Source organism: Grampus griseus (genome assembly GCF_964374135.1).
Source record: "Grampus griseus genome assembly, chromosome: 2".
In the NCBI taxonomy this organism is placed as follows: domain Eukaryota; kingdom Metazoa; phylum Chordata; class Mammalia; order Artiodactyla; family Delphinidae; genus Grampus; species Grampus griseus.
In genome coordinates, this window is record NC_139018.1 from 110,602,451 (window position 1) to 110,621,357 (window position 18,907).

Genomic DNA, 18,907 nt, shown 5'->3' on the forward strand with positions numbered 1-18,907 from the left:
CATAGAGTATAGTGAGCTGTGTAAAATGAAAATAAAAGTATTGAAAAAGTGACATGGATCACCCAGCCCAGTACCTTTGACAGAAGTTTCTGGAGGAGTGTGGTGAAGAGTATGTCATTTTCGTTCTATGATATATTGTCCGATATTAAGGCTATCATCCTAATCCTTGAACTGTTAAAGAGCACACATTTTGCGTTAACCGGAAATGTTGACGCCACCACTTAAAATCAGTGTTATCTTGGCCAAGTCATTTTGCCACTCTGAGTGTCAGCCTCTTATCTGTGGAGCAAAGAGAACATTAGAAGTCATTCCTCAAATATTTATTGAACACTTTTTATGTGCCAGATACTTTACTAGGTGCTGGGGACACATTGGTAAATAGGTATGTTTCCTTTCCTTGTTGAACCTACAATGTAATGAAGGAGGCAGAAGATAAACAATAATAGTAAACACCTATTTGTTTGAGAGAAGGCAATTTCAGTATTCTAGGCTTTTTAATAAATACTTTCATCTAACAGTAACAACCCCATTAAATTACTTTGAGAAGTAAGCTTCTCTTTGAAATAACATCTAGGTAGTGGATGTTTACCAGGTGAAGAGAATTATGGAGCATTACCTAGACTTGGTTCCTGCCTCTAAATATACAGAAGAACCTATTCCCCACGCTCCCTACGAAAAAAAAAAAAAAAGTTTCCAGAGACACAACTGTCTCTAGTGGATCTACAGCTGCAGCTTTGTTTGCCTTTCTAGCCCCTGGTGATTATGAACCTGGTCTGAGGGGTGACGGATGGCTCTGGATGCCCTCTAAGCAGCTGCTGTCAGCTTCCCTCGACCATAAAAACTTGGCATTTGGTGTGCACCACTCAAATATTGATTTTTTTCTCCTCTTCCTTTTTATAATTATTGTCAAGAACGTGAGTGGACATTGACTCTTATTATAATATGTTATCTGCTGCTCCATCTAGTGAAATATCTTACCTGTTGATCAGAAGTTTCTGCTGAAAACCATCAGAAGGCTGAAGAATTAAAGCTGAAGGGTCCAAAGACAAAGGAAATTTCAGTGGAAGATTGTATGGGAAAGTGGGTAGAAGTGTGGTTCTGGAATCCTTGTCATGGGCCTCCTTCCCTTCCATTGAAGAATATTGAGGAAAACAGCATGTAACAGTTCCAGTCACTCATTCCTCTTCTCACGCTCCCCTTTCTGTAATTGTCTTAACTTGATTTTTCTCTATGGTCATTTTTTGTCTAAAATTTTATATAACTTATTGCAAAAAGGAGCTGTTAAAATGACCTTTGGCAGATGATGGATCGACTAGTTCAGCCTTTTGCAAGGTCTGTGAAGGGATCCAGCTGTCTCAGATGACCGTGCCTAAATGTGCATTTTCCAAGGTTGTCAGTGATTGCAGTGAATGTGAAACTGGCAGACAAAGTGAAGTGTTTCCCACTGAATGAGGCATTGCTGAGCTTGCTTTGTGCTCAGAGCTATCCTGAACAACCATGAGACTGACAAAACAGGATGGAACAGGTGCTAGCAGTCCCAGCTAAGCATTTTATTATTTTGATGGATTTCAGACTGATTTTAAAGTTTTTCCAAGAGCACATGTCCGAATCGTGTATACACACAAACACACAAAATTTGGACTTTAAAAAAAAGAAAAAAAACATTAAATCAACACAGTCTTGATATGAAGAATAAAGAAATAAAGAGAAGACAAAGCAGGCATTTGACAACCCATATTCCAGTGTTTGAAGGATTGTCAGTGGAGAGGCAAGCTGCTACTTTATGACTGACGGGCTGAGCTTTCTGAAGCTAACAAAAAAAACAAAAAGCCCGTGGTTTTCTATTCAGTATAAAGAAGAGTTTTTTAATGGATATATCCCTGCACCCTTCCTACTCAACAGTGCAGTCATCCTTTTAGAGGTAAAAAAAATGCCCACATCCCTAGGGGCATTTAAGTAGTGACTGAATACTTGTCTCAGGTTTGTTTAAGAAATACTTTGTAGAAGAGACAGGTATAAGGTTAGACAAGATGCAGTCATTTATTCATTTAGTCACTTAGCAGATTTTTGTTGAGTGCCCATTATGTGGCAGGCACTGTGCTAGTCACTGGGGACATTGCTAGGAATGAAAGTGACAAAATCCCTGCTTTAATGGAGCCTACATTTTAAAGAAGTGTGCTTGACAATAATAACTTTTTAGACAGAAATAAACAGCACCGTATGATAGGAGTAACTGAGTGGTGTCGGGTTACTTTTGAGTTGAGATCTAAAAGATAAAAGGGGCCAGTGTTTTAGTGACATCTGTCAACTCTAAAATTCTGAGTGTGATAATTTGAGGAACCGCTGCTGCTACCTTTGAGATACTGAGCAATAAAAACCACTGCTCATAGAGATCTATCAATACTCAAATCCAGTGACCTGAAATTGGCTTTAAAAATCCTCTCAGGGCTTCCCTGGTGGCGCAGTGGTTGAGAGTCCACCTGCCGATGCAGGGGACACGGGTTCGTGCCCCGGTCTGGGAGGATCCCACATGCCGCGGAGCGGCTGGGCCTGTGAGCCATGGCCCCTGAGCCTGCGCGTCCGGAGCCTGTGCTCCACAACAGGAGAGGCCACAACAGTGAGAGGCCCGCATACCGCAAAAAAAAAAAAAAATCCTCTCAAAGATCCTACAGACTATTTTCCATACTTTGGTTCTGAACTGAATAATAATAACTTTAACATTTTTTTAGCATTTAATTAGAAAAATCTTTTGCACTCCGTATCTTGTATTTAGAGACTAGAGTGTTTTTTAACTAGAAGAGAGACATTAGAACTTGTTAAATCAGATCCCTTCTCCTACCAGTGAGGAAGCTCGGGTCCAGAGAAGGGAAGGACTGTGCCCACAGGTACAGCATAAGCGATGAGGACTGGCAGCTGGGACCTCTGATGTCCAGTGGAGTGTGCTTTCCTCTGTTCCTTGCTGTTGATATCTCGCTCAGTGTCATTCTAGAAGGGTGACAACACTTTATGTGTACATAACGCTTTACAAAGCCATTTGATATTCATTATCTCATTTAAGCTTCTCCCCACTGTGATGGAAATGACCAAAAAATCAGTAATTTAAGTTACCCAAGATTATTCCACCAACTTTGATCTATAAGCATCAAAGTTCCTATTTTGCAAATAAGGAAACTGAGATCCAGAGAAATTAAAGGACTTTTCCAGAAAGGTTAGGTGACTAGACCAGGGAGCTGCAGTTAAATGTCTGACTCTGGATGAAAGTCTGCTTCTTCCACTATGCTGTAGAAAAGAAGTAGATCAGTAGTTTGAAAAAAGGAGAGAGAAATGGTAACTGTAAATGGGCAGGAAATCAGATAAAGGGAAAGGCTGGTATATTGTGACTCTGCTCATAGTCAACACTGCTTTTCACAGGATTGCTACCTACACTCTCCCTATAGTTGGTTCAGCTTTACTGTATTTTTTTTAATAGATTAATTAATTAATTTATTTATTTTTTGGCTGCGTTGGCTCTTCGTTGCTGTGCGCGGGCTTCCTCTAGTTGCGGCGAGTGGGGGCCACTCTTTGTTGCGGTGCGCGGGCTTCTCATTGCGGTGGTTTCTCTTTGTTGCCGAGCACGGGCTGTAGGTGTGCGGACCTCAGCAGCTGTGGTTCACGGGCTCTAGAGCACAGGCTCAGCAGTTGTGGTGCACGGGCTTAGTTGCTCCGTGGCACGTGGGATCTCCCCGGACCAGGGCTCAAACCCGTGTCCCCTGCACTGGCAGGTGGATTCCCAACCACTGCGCCACCAGGGAAGCCCAGCTTTACTGTATTTTGAAATGTACAATTGCTGTTGTTTTTCAGAAGCCAAGACCTAGTTTATTTTTTTTTTAGGAAACACAGAAATTAACCTAATCTCCAGTATGTCTGTTATAATAAAGTGGAAGCAGGTAGATGAGAGTTCCATCTAATCAGTAAACATTTATGTAGTGCTGCCTTGCGTTGGCAGTAGGGATACAAACTTTGCCCTCAGGAGCTCCTTGACTAGAAGGGAGAAAGATAAGTAAAAGTGCAGTGGAAAAGCGCATAGGACTGGGCAGAGGAGTGGGAGGGCTGACATCAATGTCAAGGATAGCATTTCATTTATCTATTACTCTTAATAAATTATCCAACATTAATAGCTTAAAATAACCATTTATTTTTTTCTCAGGATTCTGTGGGTGGTGAGGGTGTAGTCAGATGGTGGTTAAGAAGGGAAATCCAAGATGACTTCACCTGCATGCATGGAGTCTTGGTGTGGGAATGGCCACTCCATACCTCTCCCTTCCTTTCTTCCCTCCCCCCTCTCTCAGGAGCAGCAACACACAGAGAGGCCAGAAGTGTGAGCGTATTACCTGATTTTGACTCTCTTGACTTTGAAATGTCTGGAAATACAAGTGTGGCTTAGACTGCGCTCGATAGACTGTACCCCAGCTCTGATGTTTTCTCAGGTACCTGTAGCTACATGACGCCAGTGAGCAGTTTAGAAATGGAGGACACCCCACCAAGCTAGGTCTCTAGGGGCTGTTATCAGGATTAAAGCCACCCACTGTTAGAGCACACAGGTCAGCATTATACAAACATATTGAAAGAGTGTCATTTCTTAATTCTTACTGTAAAGATTAAAATGGTTATTGAATTAAGCACATGAGATGGATTTGGGGGGCAGTTAACTTTAATCTTTTCCCTTTTTGTACCCCTTCAGTCTTTAACAAGAAATAAGCCATCTAAATTAATCATAATGCTGAAGTATGTGAAAGTGATTATTCTAAGCAGTGAAGTATATGTAAGAGGGCCTTACCAGTTAAAACAGTCAGCCCCTAATACTGAAAAGTTTGTGTACTATGTTTATTAAAGTATTGTAGCTTTAATAGTAGAAGCAACCAAGCCATGCAGCACCAAGTTGACCAAGCTCTAGGAGACCTCACCATCAGGGCGTACATCATAATCAACAAATGCTCAACATTAGCCTACTGCAAAATACTATTTCTGGTGTCGTGGAGAGCATATGAAAGTTTATGACTTAGAGTTTGCCCTTAAACAAGTGAAATTTACCGGCATTAGAGGTACGAGAAGATAGTTACCAGGTGGGATGTGATACACTGCCCAGTGAATGGTATGAACAGGGAGGGTATGGAATTTGTCCTCACAATTGTTTTCTGGGACTAACTCCCAACAGAAGAGGAGGAATAATTTGAAACAAACTCTGAAAGGATAGGTAGCTTGGAGTCATCTATTCATCCATTACACTATCTCAGATTCCACCTAGGAAAACCACCCTTAGTATTGCATTTTGAGTTGTTCAAAATTTGAAGAACATTTATTTTTCTATTAGAAAAGTAAAATGTCTGCTTTCATCCATCATGACTGAACTTTATCTCTCTTTAATTCAGAGTCTCTCACTGAATTTCCTCTCAAGGCACAGAACACCATCAAAAGAGACCTTTGCAGTTGTTTCTAAGTGACTTTTAGAAATTCAGTTATATACCCAGATATTATTTAATTAGCATTGCTCTGAGTGAAGCTACTGATGGAAATCAACTTGAAACACTTAGAATGTCTTCAAAGCTACAAAAGTGGGTCTATTTAAATGGAGGGTTGGGGGGGGTTCCATTTTTTTTTTTTATCAATTAACTGCCTCATATTTACTATGGCCTAGTTGAAGTTATATATTGCATTTAAACCACAGTGTTCCACTAAAAAATTATTCAGAGTTTTTGATCTAATACAGTATAGACACACAGATTGATATATACACACACACATACAAACACACGCACACACATACACACACATATATGCATACATATACATATATATGCATAAACACACACAAATTCTTTTTTAAAGAGAAAAAAGAAAATGATGCAAGTGAAATAGCATTATGGGAGCGGAAGGAGAATTATGTTTTTTAGGACAGCAGGGTTAGAAAGACCAAGCAACATTTAAAGATTCAAAACAATAGCATTTAGCGTGAAATCTACTTTTTATCATCCTTACCCAGCCATCAGAATGAAGAAAGACAGTGTCCAGCTGTAGCAGTAGTTTGGTAGCAGGAGAATTAGAAGTAAAGGTACTAACGCCTGAGGGGTGGGTCATGAATTAATAATTGCTATGTGGCGGATGAGCCCCGTCAGAAGAGCTGAAAATGAGGAAGTTGCCTTGCAGAGCGCTATCAATCACTCAGTGACCATAACTTCCAGTAATTAGTGTATTTTATGGGCCTTTGCTTCAGTGGCTCGAAAGCACATATGCTCCAGTCACAGCTAAACTTTACCAGAGTAATATTCCAGGATGATTTATCCTCCTGCTGCACTGGGATATAACCCTATATTAGGTGAAGATTGTGAACTAAGCTGCAATAAAGTGTAAGTTTAGGTACAGTTTGCCCAGGTTGAGACCTCAATGTATCATGCTTTTCAGCATGCATGGTTAGACTACAGCAAGCAATCATTCTTAACAGTAAAACAAATAAAGCAATTAAAGGATCAGCATTAGGATATTGTACTTGTGAATTACTGTTGCCCTGGCCCCATTTAAGTGTCCACTGTAATAAACCCATTTCTAATTTAAAAAGAGAAAAAAAAACCCCACTGTATTAGAAACATTTATTTGTGATGCTATCTTTTCTCCATTATTATTAGTAATCTGTGGGATAGAATGCAGGACCTTCTGAATGATGGATAAATGTTTGATTTATTTCTTTGCGCTACTGTGCTTGGGATCTTTAAGTTGAAATAAATTTACTTTTTATTAATGGACTCTGGTGAGGATGAATAGTTCTTTTTAAAATATTGGGACCTGTTAAGAAGCACTCCTGGTGGGAAACTCACATTTAGGCTCTTTCTACACAAAGAAAATGTTGTGAGCTCTCCAGAGCACTTGGCACCTTTTGAACAGGCGTCGTGAGTTATTTGCCGTGGTTCATTCACCCTCTGCACTGGAAGTCTCCGGAGCCTTTGCAGACAGGGGCCTTTGCCATTGCCAAAACATCTGTAGAGCCCAGAGTTACCAGTAATTTAACAAGCTTTGCCACCAACCTACAGTATGACCTTGGGCAAATTAATTAAGCTTCTTGTGCCTCCATTGGGCCATAATTCTGTTTGTGTTAAAGAAATCCTTGGAGTTATAGGAAAGCATTATGTGAAAAGAAGTATAAATTGAATAGGGAAAGCATATGCATGGTTCCACTGAATTCTTTTTAGGGTGAAATGTTTCTACACTACTTTTAATGATGGTTGTTCTTGAATTTCCTTAAATAGACACTGGTGGTAAGCTGATTTCACCAAGCATGGGTGGGAAGGTGTACACAGTTTGATGCTTTTGTTATATTTAATATTCCGTCTTTAATTTGCAATGTATTATAATGTCACACAAGTTAAAACAATAATAGTAAAACAAACTAATTGTCTTTAATTAAAGTGAATTAGGTTTTGATTTTAATATATTTGATGTAGTGAAAACTGATAATGTGGAGGGTCCCGAAGGTTATTAGGGCATATTTCTGTTGGGCCTGATGGTGTTAGTAACAACCCTCTTCCTCATAGTTCTAGACATGAACAAATATGCCACTTCATCCGTCTCTGTTACTCGCACTTATGCCCCTCTGCAGGGGTTGCACATTCCACAAGTTATCAGCTAATGGCGTTATACATTAAAAATTGAAGCTTTCCTCACTCCGAGGCCTTTCAAGTCTTTGTTCTTAAGCCCAAGACACTTCAGAGTGCAGCTGCAAACTATAGGCAGAAGATTAAATTAATTTGTAACTCTTTTTTTTTGGTACTGCATTACTAAATCCTCCACATTTAATTGAAACCCTACTTCAAGATGCTTTGTGTTTCTGTGTTCTTTGTTGTCAATTTAACCTCCAAAGCACTTTAACACTGGTAAATTGCTGTTATATCCTTTGGATTGTTTTTAAACCATACAGTAAGAGGACAGTGAAATTGATACACGGGAAGAAAAGAAAAATCTTAGGGTAGATTTTGAGGTATTTAGTATTTATTATGGTCCTTCGCTAGCATAGTTTCAGATGATTTAAACTCTCTCTCTAGGACTGTGTAAATTGGTCTTGGGATGAAATCTCACCTAGGGAATTTTATGTAATCCAGTAGTTAAGTCTGATTTTTTAAAGTTTCCCTGTGTCTGAATGTCCCAAAGTGGCTGCTGCATTTCTGTAAAATAAAGGTTTAACTGCAGTGCACAATCTAAATGCAAAATCCTTCGATGGAAATTTAATTGTGTAAAATGTGCACAAGGGTAATTAAGAACAAATTTTAGAACATTTCAGACTATAAAGTCCTCCTTCAACTAGATCACTGGCTATATTGAAAATGCTTATTTTCAATTTGCAGTTTTGCTGAGAAACATAGAATATGTCTAAATTAAGAATTTATAAAATCCAGTGCTCTTCAGTATAACTGTAAATTTAAAGCTACTCCCACATTGTTGATATTCTAAGTTGGTCAGTTGATCACCAAAAACATATCCTGAGTTTGTGTCCTGCACTTGCTTTCTGGTTACAATGTATTTTTTCTCTTTATCATTTATGACTTCATGACAATAATTATTCTTATTATCAACAGAAGCCATTTTTGTTGCTTTGTAAATAAACATCTTCTACCCTTTTTGTTAAAATACAAAGGTTTCTATCACGCATTTGTTATGTATTTGGCAATTGTTATAATCACACTCACACATATATTGGTTATTTAAATGATAAAGTCCAACCTATTCAGATACTGCTAACTCAAGAGTATTTCATAGATTATGGTTGGACAAATCAAAGATCAATAAGATAACACTGAGGAGCAGTCCTAGTTTTACAGTGAAAGGTTAGCGGTTTACTGTTATTTAAGTGTAGTCCCAACTGGTAAGTGTTTTTGGAGCATTCGTTTTCTGCCTTCTGCATAGTAAATCTCCCACCACGAACAGAGTATTTAGCACTTTGCTGAATCTTATGTATTTAGAATTAAAATGCACTTTTTTATTTAACATTAAATGGAATCCTCTCCCTCCCTCATCTCTACCTCGACTTCCCCAAAATAAATAAAGCTTTTCCAAATCTTTTACAATGTGAGCCGCTCCCCTGCTGGGAATGAAAAGGATGTTAGAGTCATTTGATGAATTGCTGGCGCTTCTGTGCGCCCACATTTTTCAATATACGTTTTTTTAAACTGGACTTAAGCTGCCTAAATTTAAATGCTTCTTTTGTAAAGATGATAAAGAGGGCAAAGACTTCCATTGGCTAAGCCCTAATCTGTTTGCTTTGTTGTGATTCTTTTTTTTTTCTTCTTTAACCTATTTATAAATCTACATCCACATACAAAGGTCATTGGTTGGCTGAACTTAAACCATTTTACTCAGTAAATTTAATTAAGAAAATACAGTGCAACTCATAAGCAAATGAGTTTTTTCCTAGTTTTAAACCAAACCACCCTCTTGAGTGCTGATTGCCTTGCCCGACCCCTGGCGATACAGAAACAGGCAAAATTAAAAAGGACATTAAAGCTTCATTAAATCTGAAACACATTTAGTACAGTGACATATCTGCAGGCCATTTCAGAGAAGGTTACATACTCTCTTTTGTAAGTTTCCCAATTTATAATACCTTGACAATAAAAACTAGGGAAATGCAAGTAGATTAATAGACCAGTAAGGGTAAAAGATACAGAATGGCCCCAGGTCCATCTGTCTCTGAAATATTCACTCATAGCATATGTACTCCCTCTTCCCCATAAGGGTTCAGTGTTTATTTTGACTTTTGGCAGCCTCAGCCATATCTGCTAAGAGCCCTTTTCCTTTTTTACCTTCTCCTAATTGAACTTGATAAAAAGGTTCTAGGGCTTAGCTATATATTTCCTTCTATTTGGCCACCAGACAAATAGTGTAGAATATAAACATTGCAGCTGCATTAAGCCTGAAACGGCAGAGACATACATGGAAGGCAGCTCCCTCTCCCAGGGCCTTAAAATGACTGCTTGTGGTGCCAGCCTTATAGTACCGCTGCCAGTTTTCACTAGTGCGGATTGGAATCCTTGCCTTGCCACTGGAGCAGCCCAGTGGTGACACTGTGGGAGAGGAAATGATGTTGCGCGTCTCTGGTCAAGAACAGGGGACCATTCTCTGCCCTCAGATTGAAAAGAGGTCAGACCTGCAAGATGCCTTAGAAACAGTCCTCGCAGGAATGTAGTTGACAAGTAAGACTGAGCTTCCACAGGATATCAGGAAAGTGCACATGAGTAAAGCCAGTTCCAAGAATGTTGAGGTCACTAGTTCAAGCATTGCCACCTGTTCCCAAGCAGGCTGGTACAGAGATGCTCCCTGCTGAATTTCCTCTCTGTTCTCTTGATGGAGGTCTCTTACAGAGTAAATGAATATCATCAGCCAGCCTAATTACCTTTTACCAGTTGTGAGAGGGGGCCAAGTAGATGAGTGCACATTCCCAAGTCTGCTGTAGCCTTGCTCTCCATAGAATAGTGATGACTTGGGAATTTGAGGCTTTGTGTTGAAGTGGAAAAAGTTCACATTTTTCACCTCATCCTACTCTTTTTTTTTTTAAAGTCTTCCTTTTATCATTGCTTAGTTCTTTAATCTACAAGAACCAATGGCCAGTGTTGGCACTGGCCAGCTAGTTTAGACCTTAACTGCATATATGGTGGGCAAGTTTCTTCTGCTGGTAAGCTACGTGGACAGAATTCTTCCATAGGCCCTAATGACATGTTCAACATATACCAGAGTGAATGGTGCAGCACCTGTAGAAGGACTTCAGATAGGATGTTCTAAACGTTTTCTAGTAGTTACTAAGCTGTCAGCTTTTTCAGACGAGAGACCCTCCTCTTGCTACTTTTTCCAAATGAAAGAATGTGTAAAACTCATAATCTGCGGATGGGTGTGATGATAGGTGACAGCTTTTGGTGAGCTGTCACTGCCTGTCAGTTCAGTACAGAATGGTGCAAATGCCTAGCCCACCCATTACTGCCACAAAAGACCATAGTGGCTCTTTCTGAATCAATGTGCACATTCTCATTGGCCGGAAACACACTGTGTTTACAGAATGTAAGTCAAATCAATAGCCTGTTTTGGGTGAGGGTGGAGTGGAGGCAGTGGAGAGCTGAGTCCCTCCCCTTCCTAACTAATAGCAGCATATAGACAACAGACATAATCACACAAAACTGTGAAAGGGAGTTTGATTAACATCCATACTCTCTTTCCTTCACTCTATAGTTGAACAGATTAATGGCATCCACCAAATGAAACAATGATAGTATAACTTTATGTCTTGAAAATCTGAGAATTCTGAGTATACAAGAAATGAGTACAAGGTAACAAATCTTACCACGTATTCATATATAGATATATATATATATATATGTACACGCACACATATATACACACACACACACACACACACATCCAAATGAGTGTTGGCCCTTTCCAAGTAGTCACCTTGCATGGTCATATGGTTTATTCCTATTACATTGCTGTTGCTCAAACTGGTTTTAGAACTTTAAAAATTAACCTCAGCATCTTCATGTCTATCCTTATTAAGGAACAAAATATTTTTTCTTTGAATTTGGGTTTTGGTAATACCCATAGGCCGTTCAGACCTTAGTCAACAAATAATTTACATGATCAGAAAACCAGAGGGGTATGATTTTAAGCTCAAGATAAGATGCAGTTCTAATAAAATGAAGTAGTTGTTCTTCTGTGACTTGAAATGATTCTAAACACAGTTCCAAAAGAGGAGTTCAGAAATGTTTGAGCAGTGTCAGTGTCTTTGAGATAAGTGCACAACTTCTCAAGATCTAGAAAAGCAATGTAATATGCTGGAAAGAACCCTGGATTACGTTGCAAGTCTTGGGGTCAGTCCCCAGGCTTCTACTGATTAACTGTGTAGAAACACCTTCAATGGGACTCTGGGGTTCTAATCTGTAAAACAGATTGATGTTTCCTTGGATCCATTCTAGCTTCAAAGTTCCCTGATGTAGTGATTCTACTTTGAAAGTATTTACAAATACCTATAAAGGATTTCAGACCTGACGATGGGCCACATTATGAAGTTGCAAAATTTAGCCACAGTTCTCTTTAAATAAATTATGGTATGTTTGGTAAATTTGATCTTATCGCTTCATATCAATCCTATTCCTGGTTGAATCATTTTGTTTTCACAGGTGAGAATTCAAAGACCAAAATTAAGTGAGTGGCCTAGAAACACATAGCAGTTTACTAATTAAATAAAATTGGAAGCTGTAAGGATTCAGTTACCCAATTTCAGACCTATAGTTCCGACTTCATAGTCTTGAACTGCCACTTTCCCACTAGTAGTAGCTCTTTTCTTCTAAATATGAATGGATGAAAAAAACTAACAAATAAATGAAAATAATGGCACAATGTTCTATTTCACATGGCCCACTCCCCATTTCCTACAGCTCTTCCTATAATACTTATAACTGAAAATTCTACAGAGCTGTGGACTAGGAGCAATTAAGTGTTTCCATTTTTACAGGAGGAAAAGCCAACAGTATCCTATGGTTTTACGTCTCTGTTTAGAAGAAACTGTCGTACACTTGTAAATGTGAATAATGCCCGTACAGCTGACAATATTCCTAAGAGAAACTATGTAAGGGTAGTGTTTAGTTGTTAAAAATAGAATATTTTATCAGGGATACAACATTGTCCAATGTAAATGTTCATTCTATATATAGCTTTCAATGTGATTACAGCAATAATTTAGTTTGTGCATTTAAGGTTGTGAGCTTTTTATATTTGCTGGATGTAATTCTGAAATTTAGTACTTGTCTGTCTTAAGATCTGCCCTGCATGCAAATCTATAACTAGACAAATATTATTTCCTTTCTCAGCTTGCTCTTGGGAGGTTTCCATATCCTCAGGTAAGATTGTTCATTACTGCCGTTTTCCACTGTGACATTCATTCCTATGTATGAAGTGCAGGGAGCAATTGTGAACATTTGAGCCACATACAAATAAATCTGTCCTGTTAAATTGAAAAGTGATATCTTAAAGGAGTCATTTAGGAGTCTCTATTGATTTTTGATTTTTTTATACTCCAGATTTTTTTCCTCTTTGTTAAAGGTTGAAAGCCATCATTGTGCTCTTCCTTTGTGTGGCACTGGTAACGTTTTTCCTCATCCCAACCCAGTAGCATGTGCTCTTACTGAGGTTGGAAAAGGGGCACAGCCTTTTCTTGATACACTGTTTGCGTTTTTGGATTCAATTAGGTATTTGAATTAAAGGATTGAGGTGAAGGGTGAAAATATCTAATCTAAGTCATTATTTTTGCTAAGCAAATAGATGGGCCTCCAATTTTATGTGGCTGTGATTTCGAACATTTTCTTTTTAAAGAATTTGCCCTTCCTATTTACATTTCTAGGAAAATAAAATGTCCATTATGTTACCATTGCTGATAATAATCTCTATAGTAATTTCTTTAAGATTTTTATTATAGAAGGGTGCTAGCACTTAAAATATAAAGCTATTTTGTGGTTTGAAAATGATTCCCCAGTGTGTGTGGGGAAATAAGTGAAATGTCTAGAGGGATGAAAAATGAATGGTTTGACTGTTGGTTGATGCTCCCTGTTTTTCTGGCATCTTGGTCTGTACAGGCCAAAGTGCCCGGAGGCATGTCTGATTTAAAGGTGGTGTTGGTCTCTGCTCTTTAAGCATCTATTAACTTGCTATTATTATGCAAATAAGTGTTGTATTACACATACTAATTTATGCATGGTTAGATTATGCAGATGAATCACAAACATGGTTATTGAATAATAGGATGGGGCTCATTCTCTCTACCGTCTTTGTAAGCAGTTTTAAGCAAATTGTCCTGGTACCCATGTGGACATTTTAAAGCCGCTTCACACGCTGAAATGTCTCTTTTGTATCCTTTTTCTTTTACAGTTAAAGCCATCAGATAAGTGGAGGAGAAACCATCCAAGTCGTTAGGTTCAAGAGTGTCAGTCTCACTTTTCAAATTTGTAGGATTCTTTGTTTAAACATAATCTTTTCCTTAAAGAGAAGATCCTAAGTGTAATCACTTGGCACGCATGCTCGCAGTTAGTGAGATTTTACTGTGTACAGCCTTGCTGCTTAGCTCTAGGTAGCCCATCAAATTAAAACCACATTTTCAGGATTTATAGCTCATTAGAATATTTATCTTGGTAAGCCTCTTATTCTGTCAGTAATTTTTAAACAATTCACTGTTTGGCCAGTGTACGCAACCCCCTCAAGTTTTGTAAATGAAGAGAAGAGGTGCTATGTAACTTCTCTCTCACACAAGTCTTAATAGAAGACTTGTATGAGCCATCTAAGGAAGAAAACCACCAAAGATTGGGAGTGTAGCTGTATTCTTGAGATTCCTAATGCCTAGAGTATTTAATCAGCGAGATTTGATAAGTGATAAGCCTAAGAAACGATCGCATTTGACAAATGAAGCTTTTGAAGGCTCTGGTCGAACTTAGAAAGAGGCTGTCTACCTTTGCAGTATTGTTTTCTGGAATGTTTAAGTATATGTTTACTTCATCAGTCGAGTGGAAGTTGGAAAATTCTAATGTGTTGAACTCCCTGGGTAGCAATCACTGTTATGCCAGAGTGAGGGGAAAACTGTATTCCTTGAATCGTGATAGAATATTGTCACCAAATTGGAACTTTCATTTCAAATAATAGAAGCAGCTTTGATGCCATCAGGCCTATTTCCCAGGTCTTTCAACAGAAGTTTGTGCACTTCATTGCTGGAATCATTAATGACTTTTGATGGAGTTGGCATTTATTTTACAGGGTTTGTACTATAGACTGAAGATTGGGAAAGGTTACTTTATAGATTCCTTTTCTACCCTTTTGCCTTCAAATAAAGCACACGAAGGAAAATGTTTATTTTTATAGTATCGCAGGGACTGGATTATGAAATAATACCTTCTCTTTGGCCCGTATTATCTCATTTGAACCCCTAACCACTCTGTGTGATAAGCCTCCCCTCATAAATTGGACAAACAGGATGGTTGATTTGCTCATTGTTGTACTGTAGGTGGTTTGGGGCCATTGAATCCCAAGTGGAATAGGCAGGAGTGAATCACACACTCTCAGGAGTGGAAAGTGATCTCAGACAACATCGAATCAAACCTCTCTGCAATATCTCTGAAAAGCAAAGTTGAACACCTCCAGTGATAGGTAACTCACTAGTTTACAAAGCAACCATAGAGTCAAAGCTTTATTTACCGGGCTGAGGACTGCCTCATCTTAATTATTACCCACTGGTCTGGCCCTTGAACACATGAAAGATTTTCATATATCCTTAAGATCTCACAGTTTTGCATCCCTTATGTACCCAGGGCTGGGTACTCAAAGTCAAATCAGGGAACCAGATCTCAGCTGCCTTCACTAATGGCAAGCTGAGGAGACTGGCCTGTTTGAAAGAACTCTAGACCAGGAGCTAGAAGATTAGGATTAGAACCCAGCTCTAACAAGCTCGGGTCACTGCAGGCCTTAATTCTTGCTTTGGCCTGTTTCCTCATCTCTATAATGAGCATCCTGATACCTGCCTTCCCTATCTGATTAGAAGTATGCAGATCAAATAAGATTATGGATATGAATTTCTAATCCTCAACCAAAGGTTGCAAGAGGCTGTGCTTGCAACCTGCCAGCTGCAGCTGGAGCAGAGTGTAAAATGAGCAGAAGGGAAAGAGGGGAGGCAAGGCCAGCATACAGACTCGTCCTTCCCCCAGCCCAGCGTCAGTGCTGCTGACAGCGTTGTTAGCAGCGTCTCTTCCTGCCGGTGACACAGTGTGTATCTGGTGGGGATGCAGATGAGGGAGGGGTGTTGGGAAGATAGCAGGGAGAGTCAGTAGCCGGGGACCAACATAAAGGTTAAAGGACTGGATTTTTGTTGAGATAATCCTTCTCCATGAACTTCATTGTTTGGGGGGTTGGGTTTTTATCTGTTATTTGAAAACACTGTCTATTTTAGTTTCCTTTAGGCCTTGAAGTTGCGTAGCCTCACTGGCATGCAGTTTAGGGCTCTATGGAAAGAAAGGTTAGGAGCCATTATAGATACACAGTCTTATTACTACAGCTTATAATAGGAGGAACAACGATGTCAGATTCACCTAGCACCTTTCCGACATCCAGCTCCAAAGCACTTGCTGTTATCTGACTCGGGACTGTTATTTCCAGCCTCCAGGTGAGCAGACTGAGTCTCAGAGAGATGAGGCGCCTTGTCTTGGGGATGAATGGGTACAGTTAGATCTAGGGCTTGCAGGCGACTAAACCAAATGACTGGCTCTGTGCACTCTGATTTTGGTTTGCTGTTCAAACCACTGCCCTCCTTCCCGCTCAGCCCCACCAAGCCCTTCTCCTGGCTCTCCTTCTCTGCCCTCAGGAGGCCTCCTGTGTAGATGAGAAGGGTTGTGCCATGGAAGATGATGACAAGACCATTCCCTAGAGCCCTTTTGCTTTTCTTACCATGTGTTTAGCAGAGTGATGGATCTGGAGGGACCCAAGAGCTCTCACTGACCCCAGTGCCATTAAACTCTGCGTGCCTGTGAAGGATATTCCGCAATAGCATAATGAAAACTTGTGTTTTTAAACATCTGGTAAACAGATAGTATCTCAATTTCTTGAACAATTTAGCTTTAATAGTCATCGGGAAAAATGTGCAAGTCCGGACAAGGACTAGAGCTGTGTATAGTTAATCATGTAGATCCAAATCCAGTTGGCTTAAAAAACGTGATGGTGGGCAACGGTTTGTTTAACGACACCATAATTTAGGAGAAATGAAAAAGATGGCCTGCTAAAGACTGTCATCCTTCATTCAAACTTTACAACAGTACCCTGCATTAGGATGATAGTAAATCCATTACGGAGACTTCGCAGGGGATGTGCCAGCTCTGGCGTTTGGAAATTGGTAAGCAAGATGCCACAGGAAAGTGAAGATAATATAGATACAAATGTATTTAAGGTACTTTTGCATGTGTAAAAATGCTCTTCTTTTGGCTGCATTTCCCGATCTTGGTTAATAAGTTACATCAAAATGACCTGAAGTTAAAAAAAGGAAAAAAATCTGAGCAAATAGTGCCCCTGGTATTGTAAAGCTTTGAATGTTTTCACACCCCATTAATTTATTACTTCTCTTTCTTCATCTTTAAATTTCATTTTTTTTTTCAAAAATTCCGACTCCCTGCTGCTGCAGTGATTTTCATCTTGTTGTTAATTTTCCCTGCTCCATATGGAGCTCCAGACATTTCACCTGGAGGCTGTACTAGATTTTGCTGTAGTGATTGTACTTCCGGAGGCCAAAACTGTCATTTAGGGTTCCTGGTGCATCTGTCTGCGCCAGGCTTTTCACTGGCATGGGAGAGTGTGAATAACAAATTGGATGCACCTGAGATTCAGATGATTAGTGTGTTCTGTGAATCTCCACGACTTGCAAGCAGATAGCTCTGGGGGGCGGGGGTGGGGGGAGGCGGGGAGGGCTAAACAGCAACTGGGTGAATCTGTACTCACACCTTACATTTGGGGCTTTGCGAGGGAAGTGCAAACATCCTAGGCAGTCTGAGTGCAGAGAGAGTAACAAATATTTCATCCTGCCTTGTCATTGATTAGAAAAGAGCCTTTAATTTCATTTCACCCCATGTTGTGATTAATTTGCATTCTTTGTCAGAAGTTAATGGAGTTTTTTATGGTTCACTCTGAAATCCTTGAAGACATCAGACTTGATCTGATGTTTATACAACCGCCAGCGGAATTTTTTCGTTTGATTGATGGCAAGCTTGATGTTATTCCAAACGGCTTTTTAAGCTGTTTTTAAGAATTATTTGAATAAAATGCAAGCAAGATATTGTTGTAATGATCAAGATTATCTGTTAAAAATCTGTTTCAAATAAAGAAGGTGATAAGTAGTAAAAAGGATCAAAAATATGAGATATAGTGAATAGTGATGTTATTTGTTAAAATACATAACAATGGCATCCAAATAAATTATTGCAATATATAGAGATCACTTTTATTGAAAAAGCATACCATCATCTGGCCAAATAGAATAATTAAGGCCAAGGCAAAAGGAAAGTCTGCATCTTTGGGATTAAAAATCTTTACTACCAATTGGCATTTCTCATTTATTCTGCCACCTTTTGCCACCAATGTACGAAATAGAGATCTGCTGTGCTTAACTCAAGGAGACAGGGTCTGTCAGGCCTGTTAGCTGAACAAAATGATGACATATTACTTGTCTCAATAAAGACGCATTCTTAAATCCCAATACAAGTTAAACATAAGTGGATAATAGAGGATTTTAAGTGAAAGACATGTATTCTTAATAGTATAATGACTGGCCTTTTTCACAAGACAGTACAGAAATGAAAATATCCTGTTGTTAAAAAGCAAAATACCCCATTTGTTCATGGGTAAGAGAAACATGTGTTCACCCCCCCGTACACTGTATATCAGAGTATGAAGGAAGCTGTAGGCGGCATTTGCTCAGAACCCCCTGCTACTAACCAAGGAAATATGTTTTGCAAATGCTTTTTGATTACTGATACCATTTGTTTGATTTGGGGGCTTTGCCTTGCTTCAGCAGATACTTGCTTTGCTGTGATTGCTGCTAGTGAGACTTACTCATAGGTCAAAAAGCTACTTATCTGAGCACTTTCATTTAAAACAGATTAATTTATTTGCTGTATCTGAAAGTTTGCTAAATAATTGGGTGGCTTTAATTTAAGTTACTGCTTTCTGATCCTTGTATTAACATGATCTAAGGTCCTTTTTATTATATGCAATCCATATTATTGACCACAATTGCCCTGTTTTCATTTAAATGTAAGCAGCTTGTCAAGTAGAAAATATTTTGTTTAACTTGGCCTGGAAACCTGCTATTTTAATGTGT

At 39.1% G+C, this 18,907-nt stretch overlaps 1 protein-coding gene across 3 annotated transcripts in view; it reads left to right on the plus strand.

The window, feature by feature from the left end:
- The window catches only part of MAP2K5 (mitogen-activated protein kinase kinase 5), a 264,811-nt gene that overhangs the window by 171,833 nt on the left and 74,071 nt on the right, over nt 1-18,907 (plus strand). For 2 of the 3 annotated variants that reach the window (XM_082649583.1, XM_082649582.1), the window contains exon 17: nt 12,879-12,908. The exons of the other annotated variant lie outside the window; for it this stretch is intronic. In XM_082649583.1, the coding sequence (XP_082505709.1) occupies nt 12,879-12,908 (30 nt within the window). The remainder of the gene's footprint in view (nt 1-12,878; nt 12,909-18,907) is intronic. 3 annotated transcript variants of the gene reach the window in all.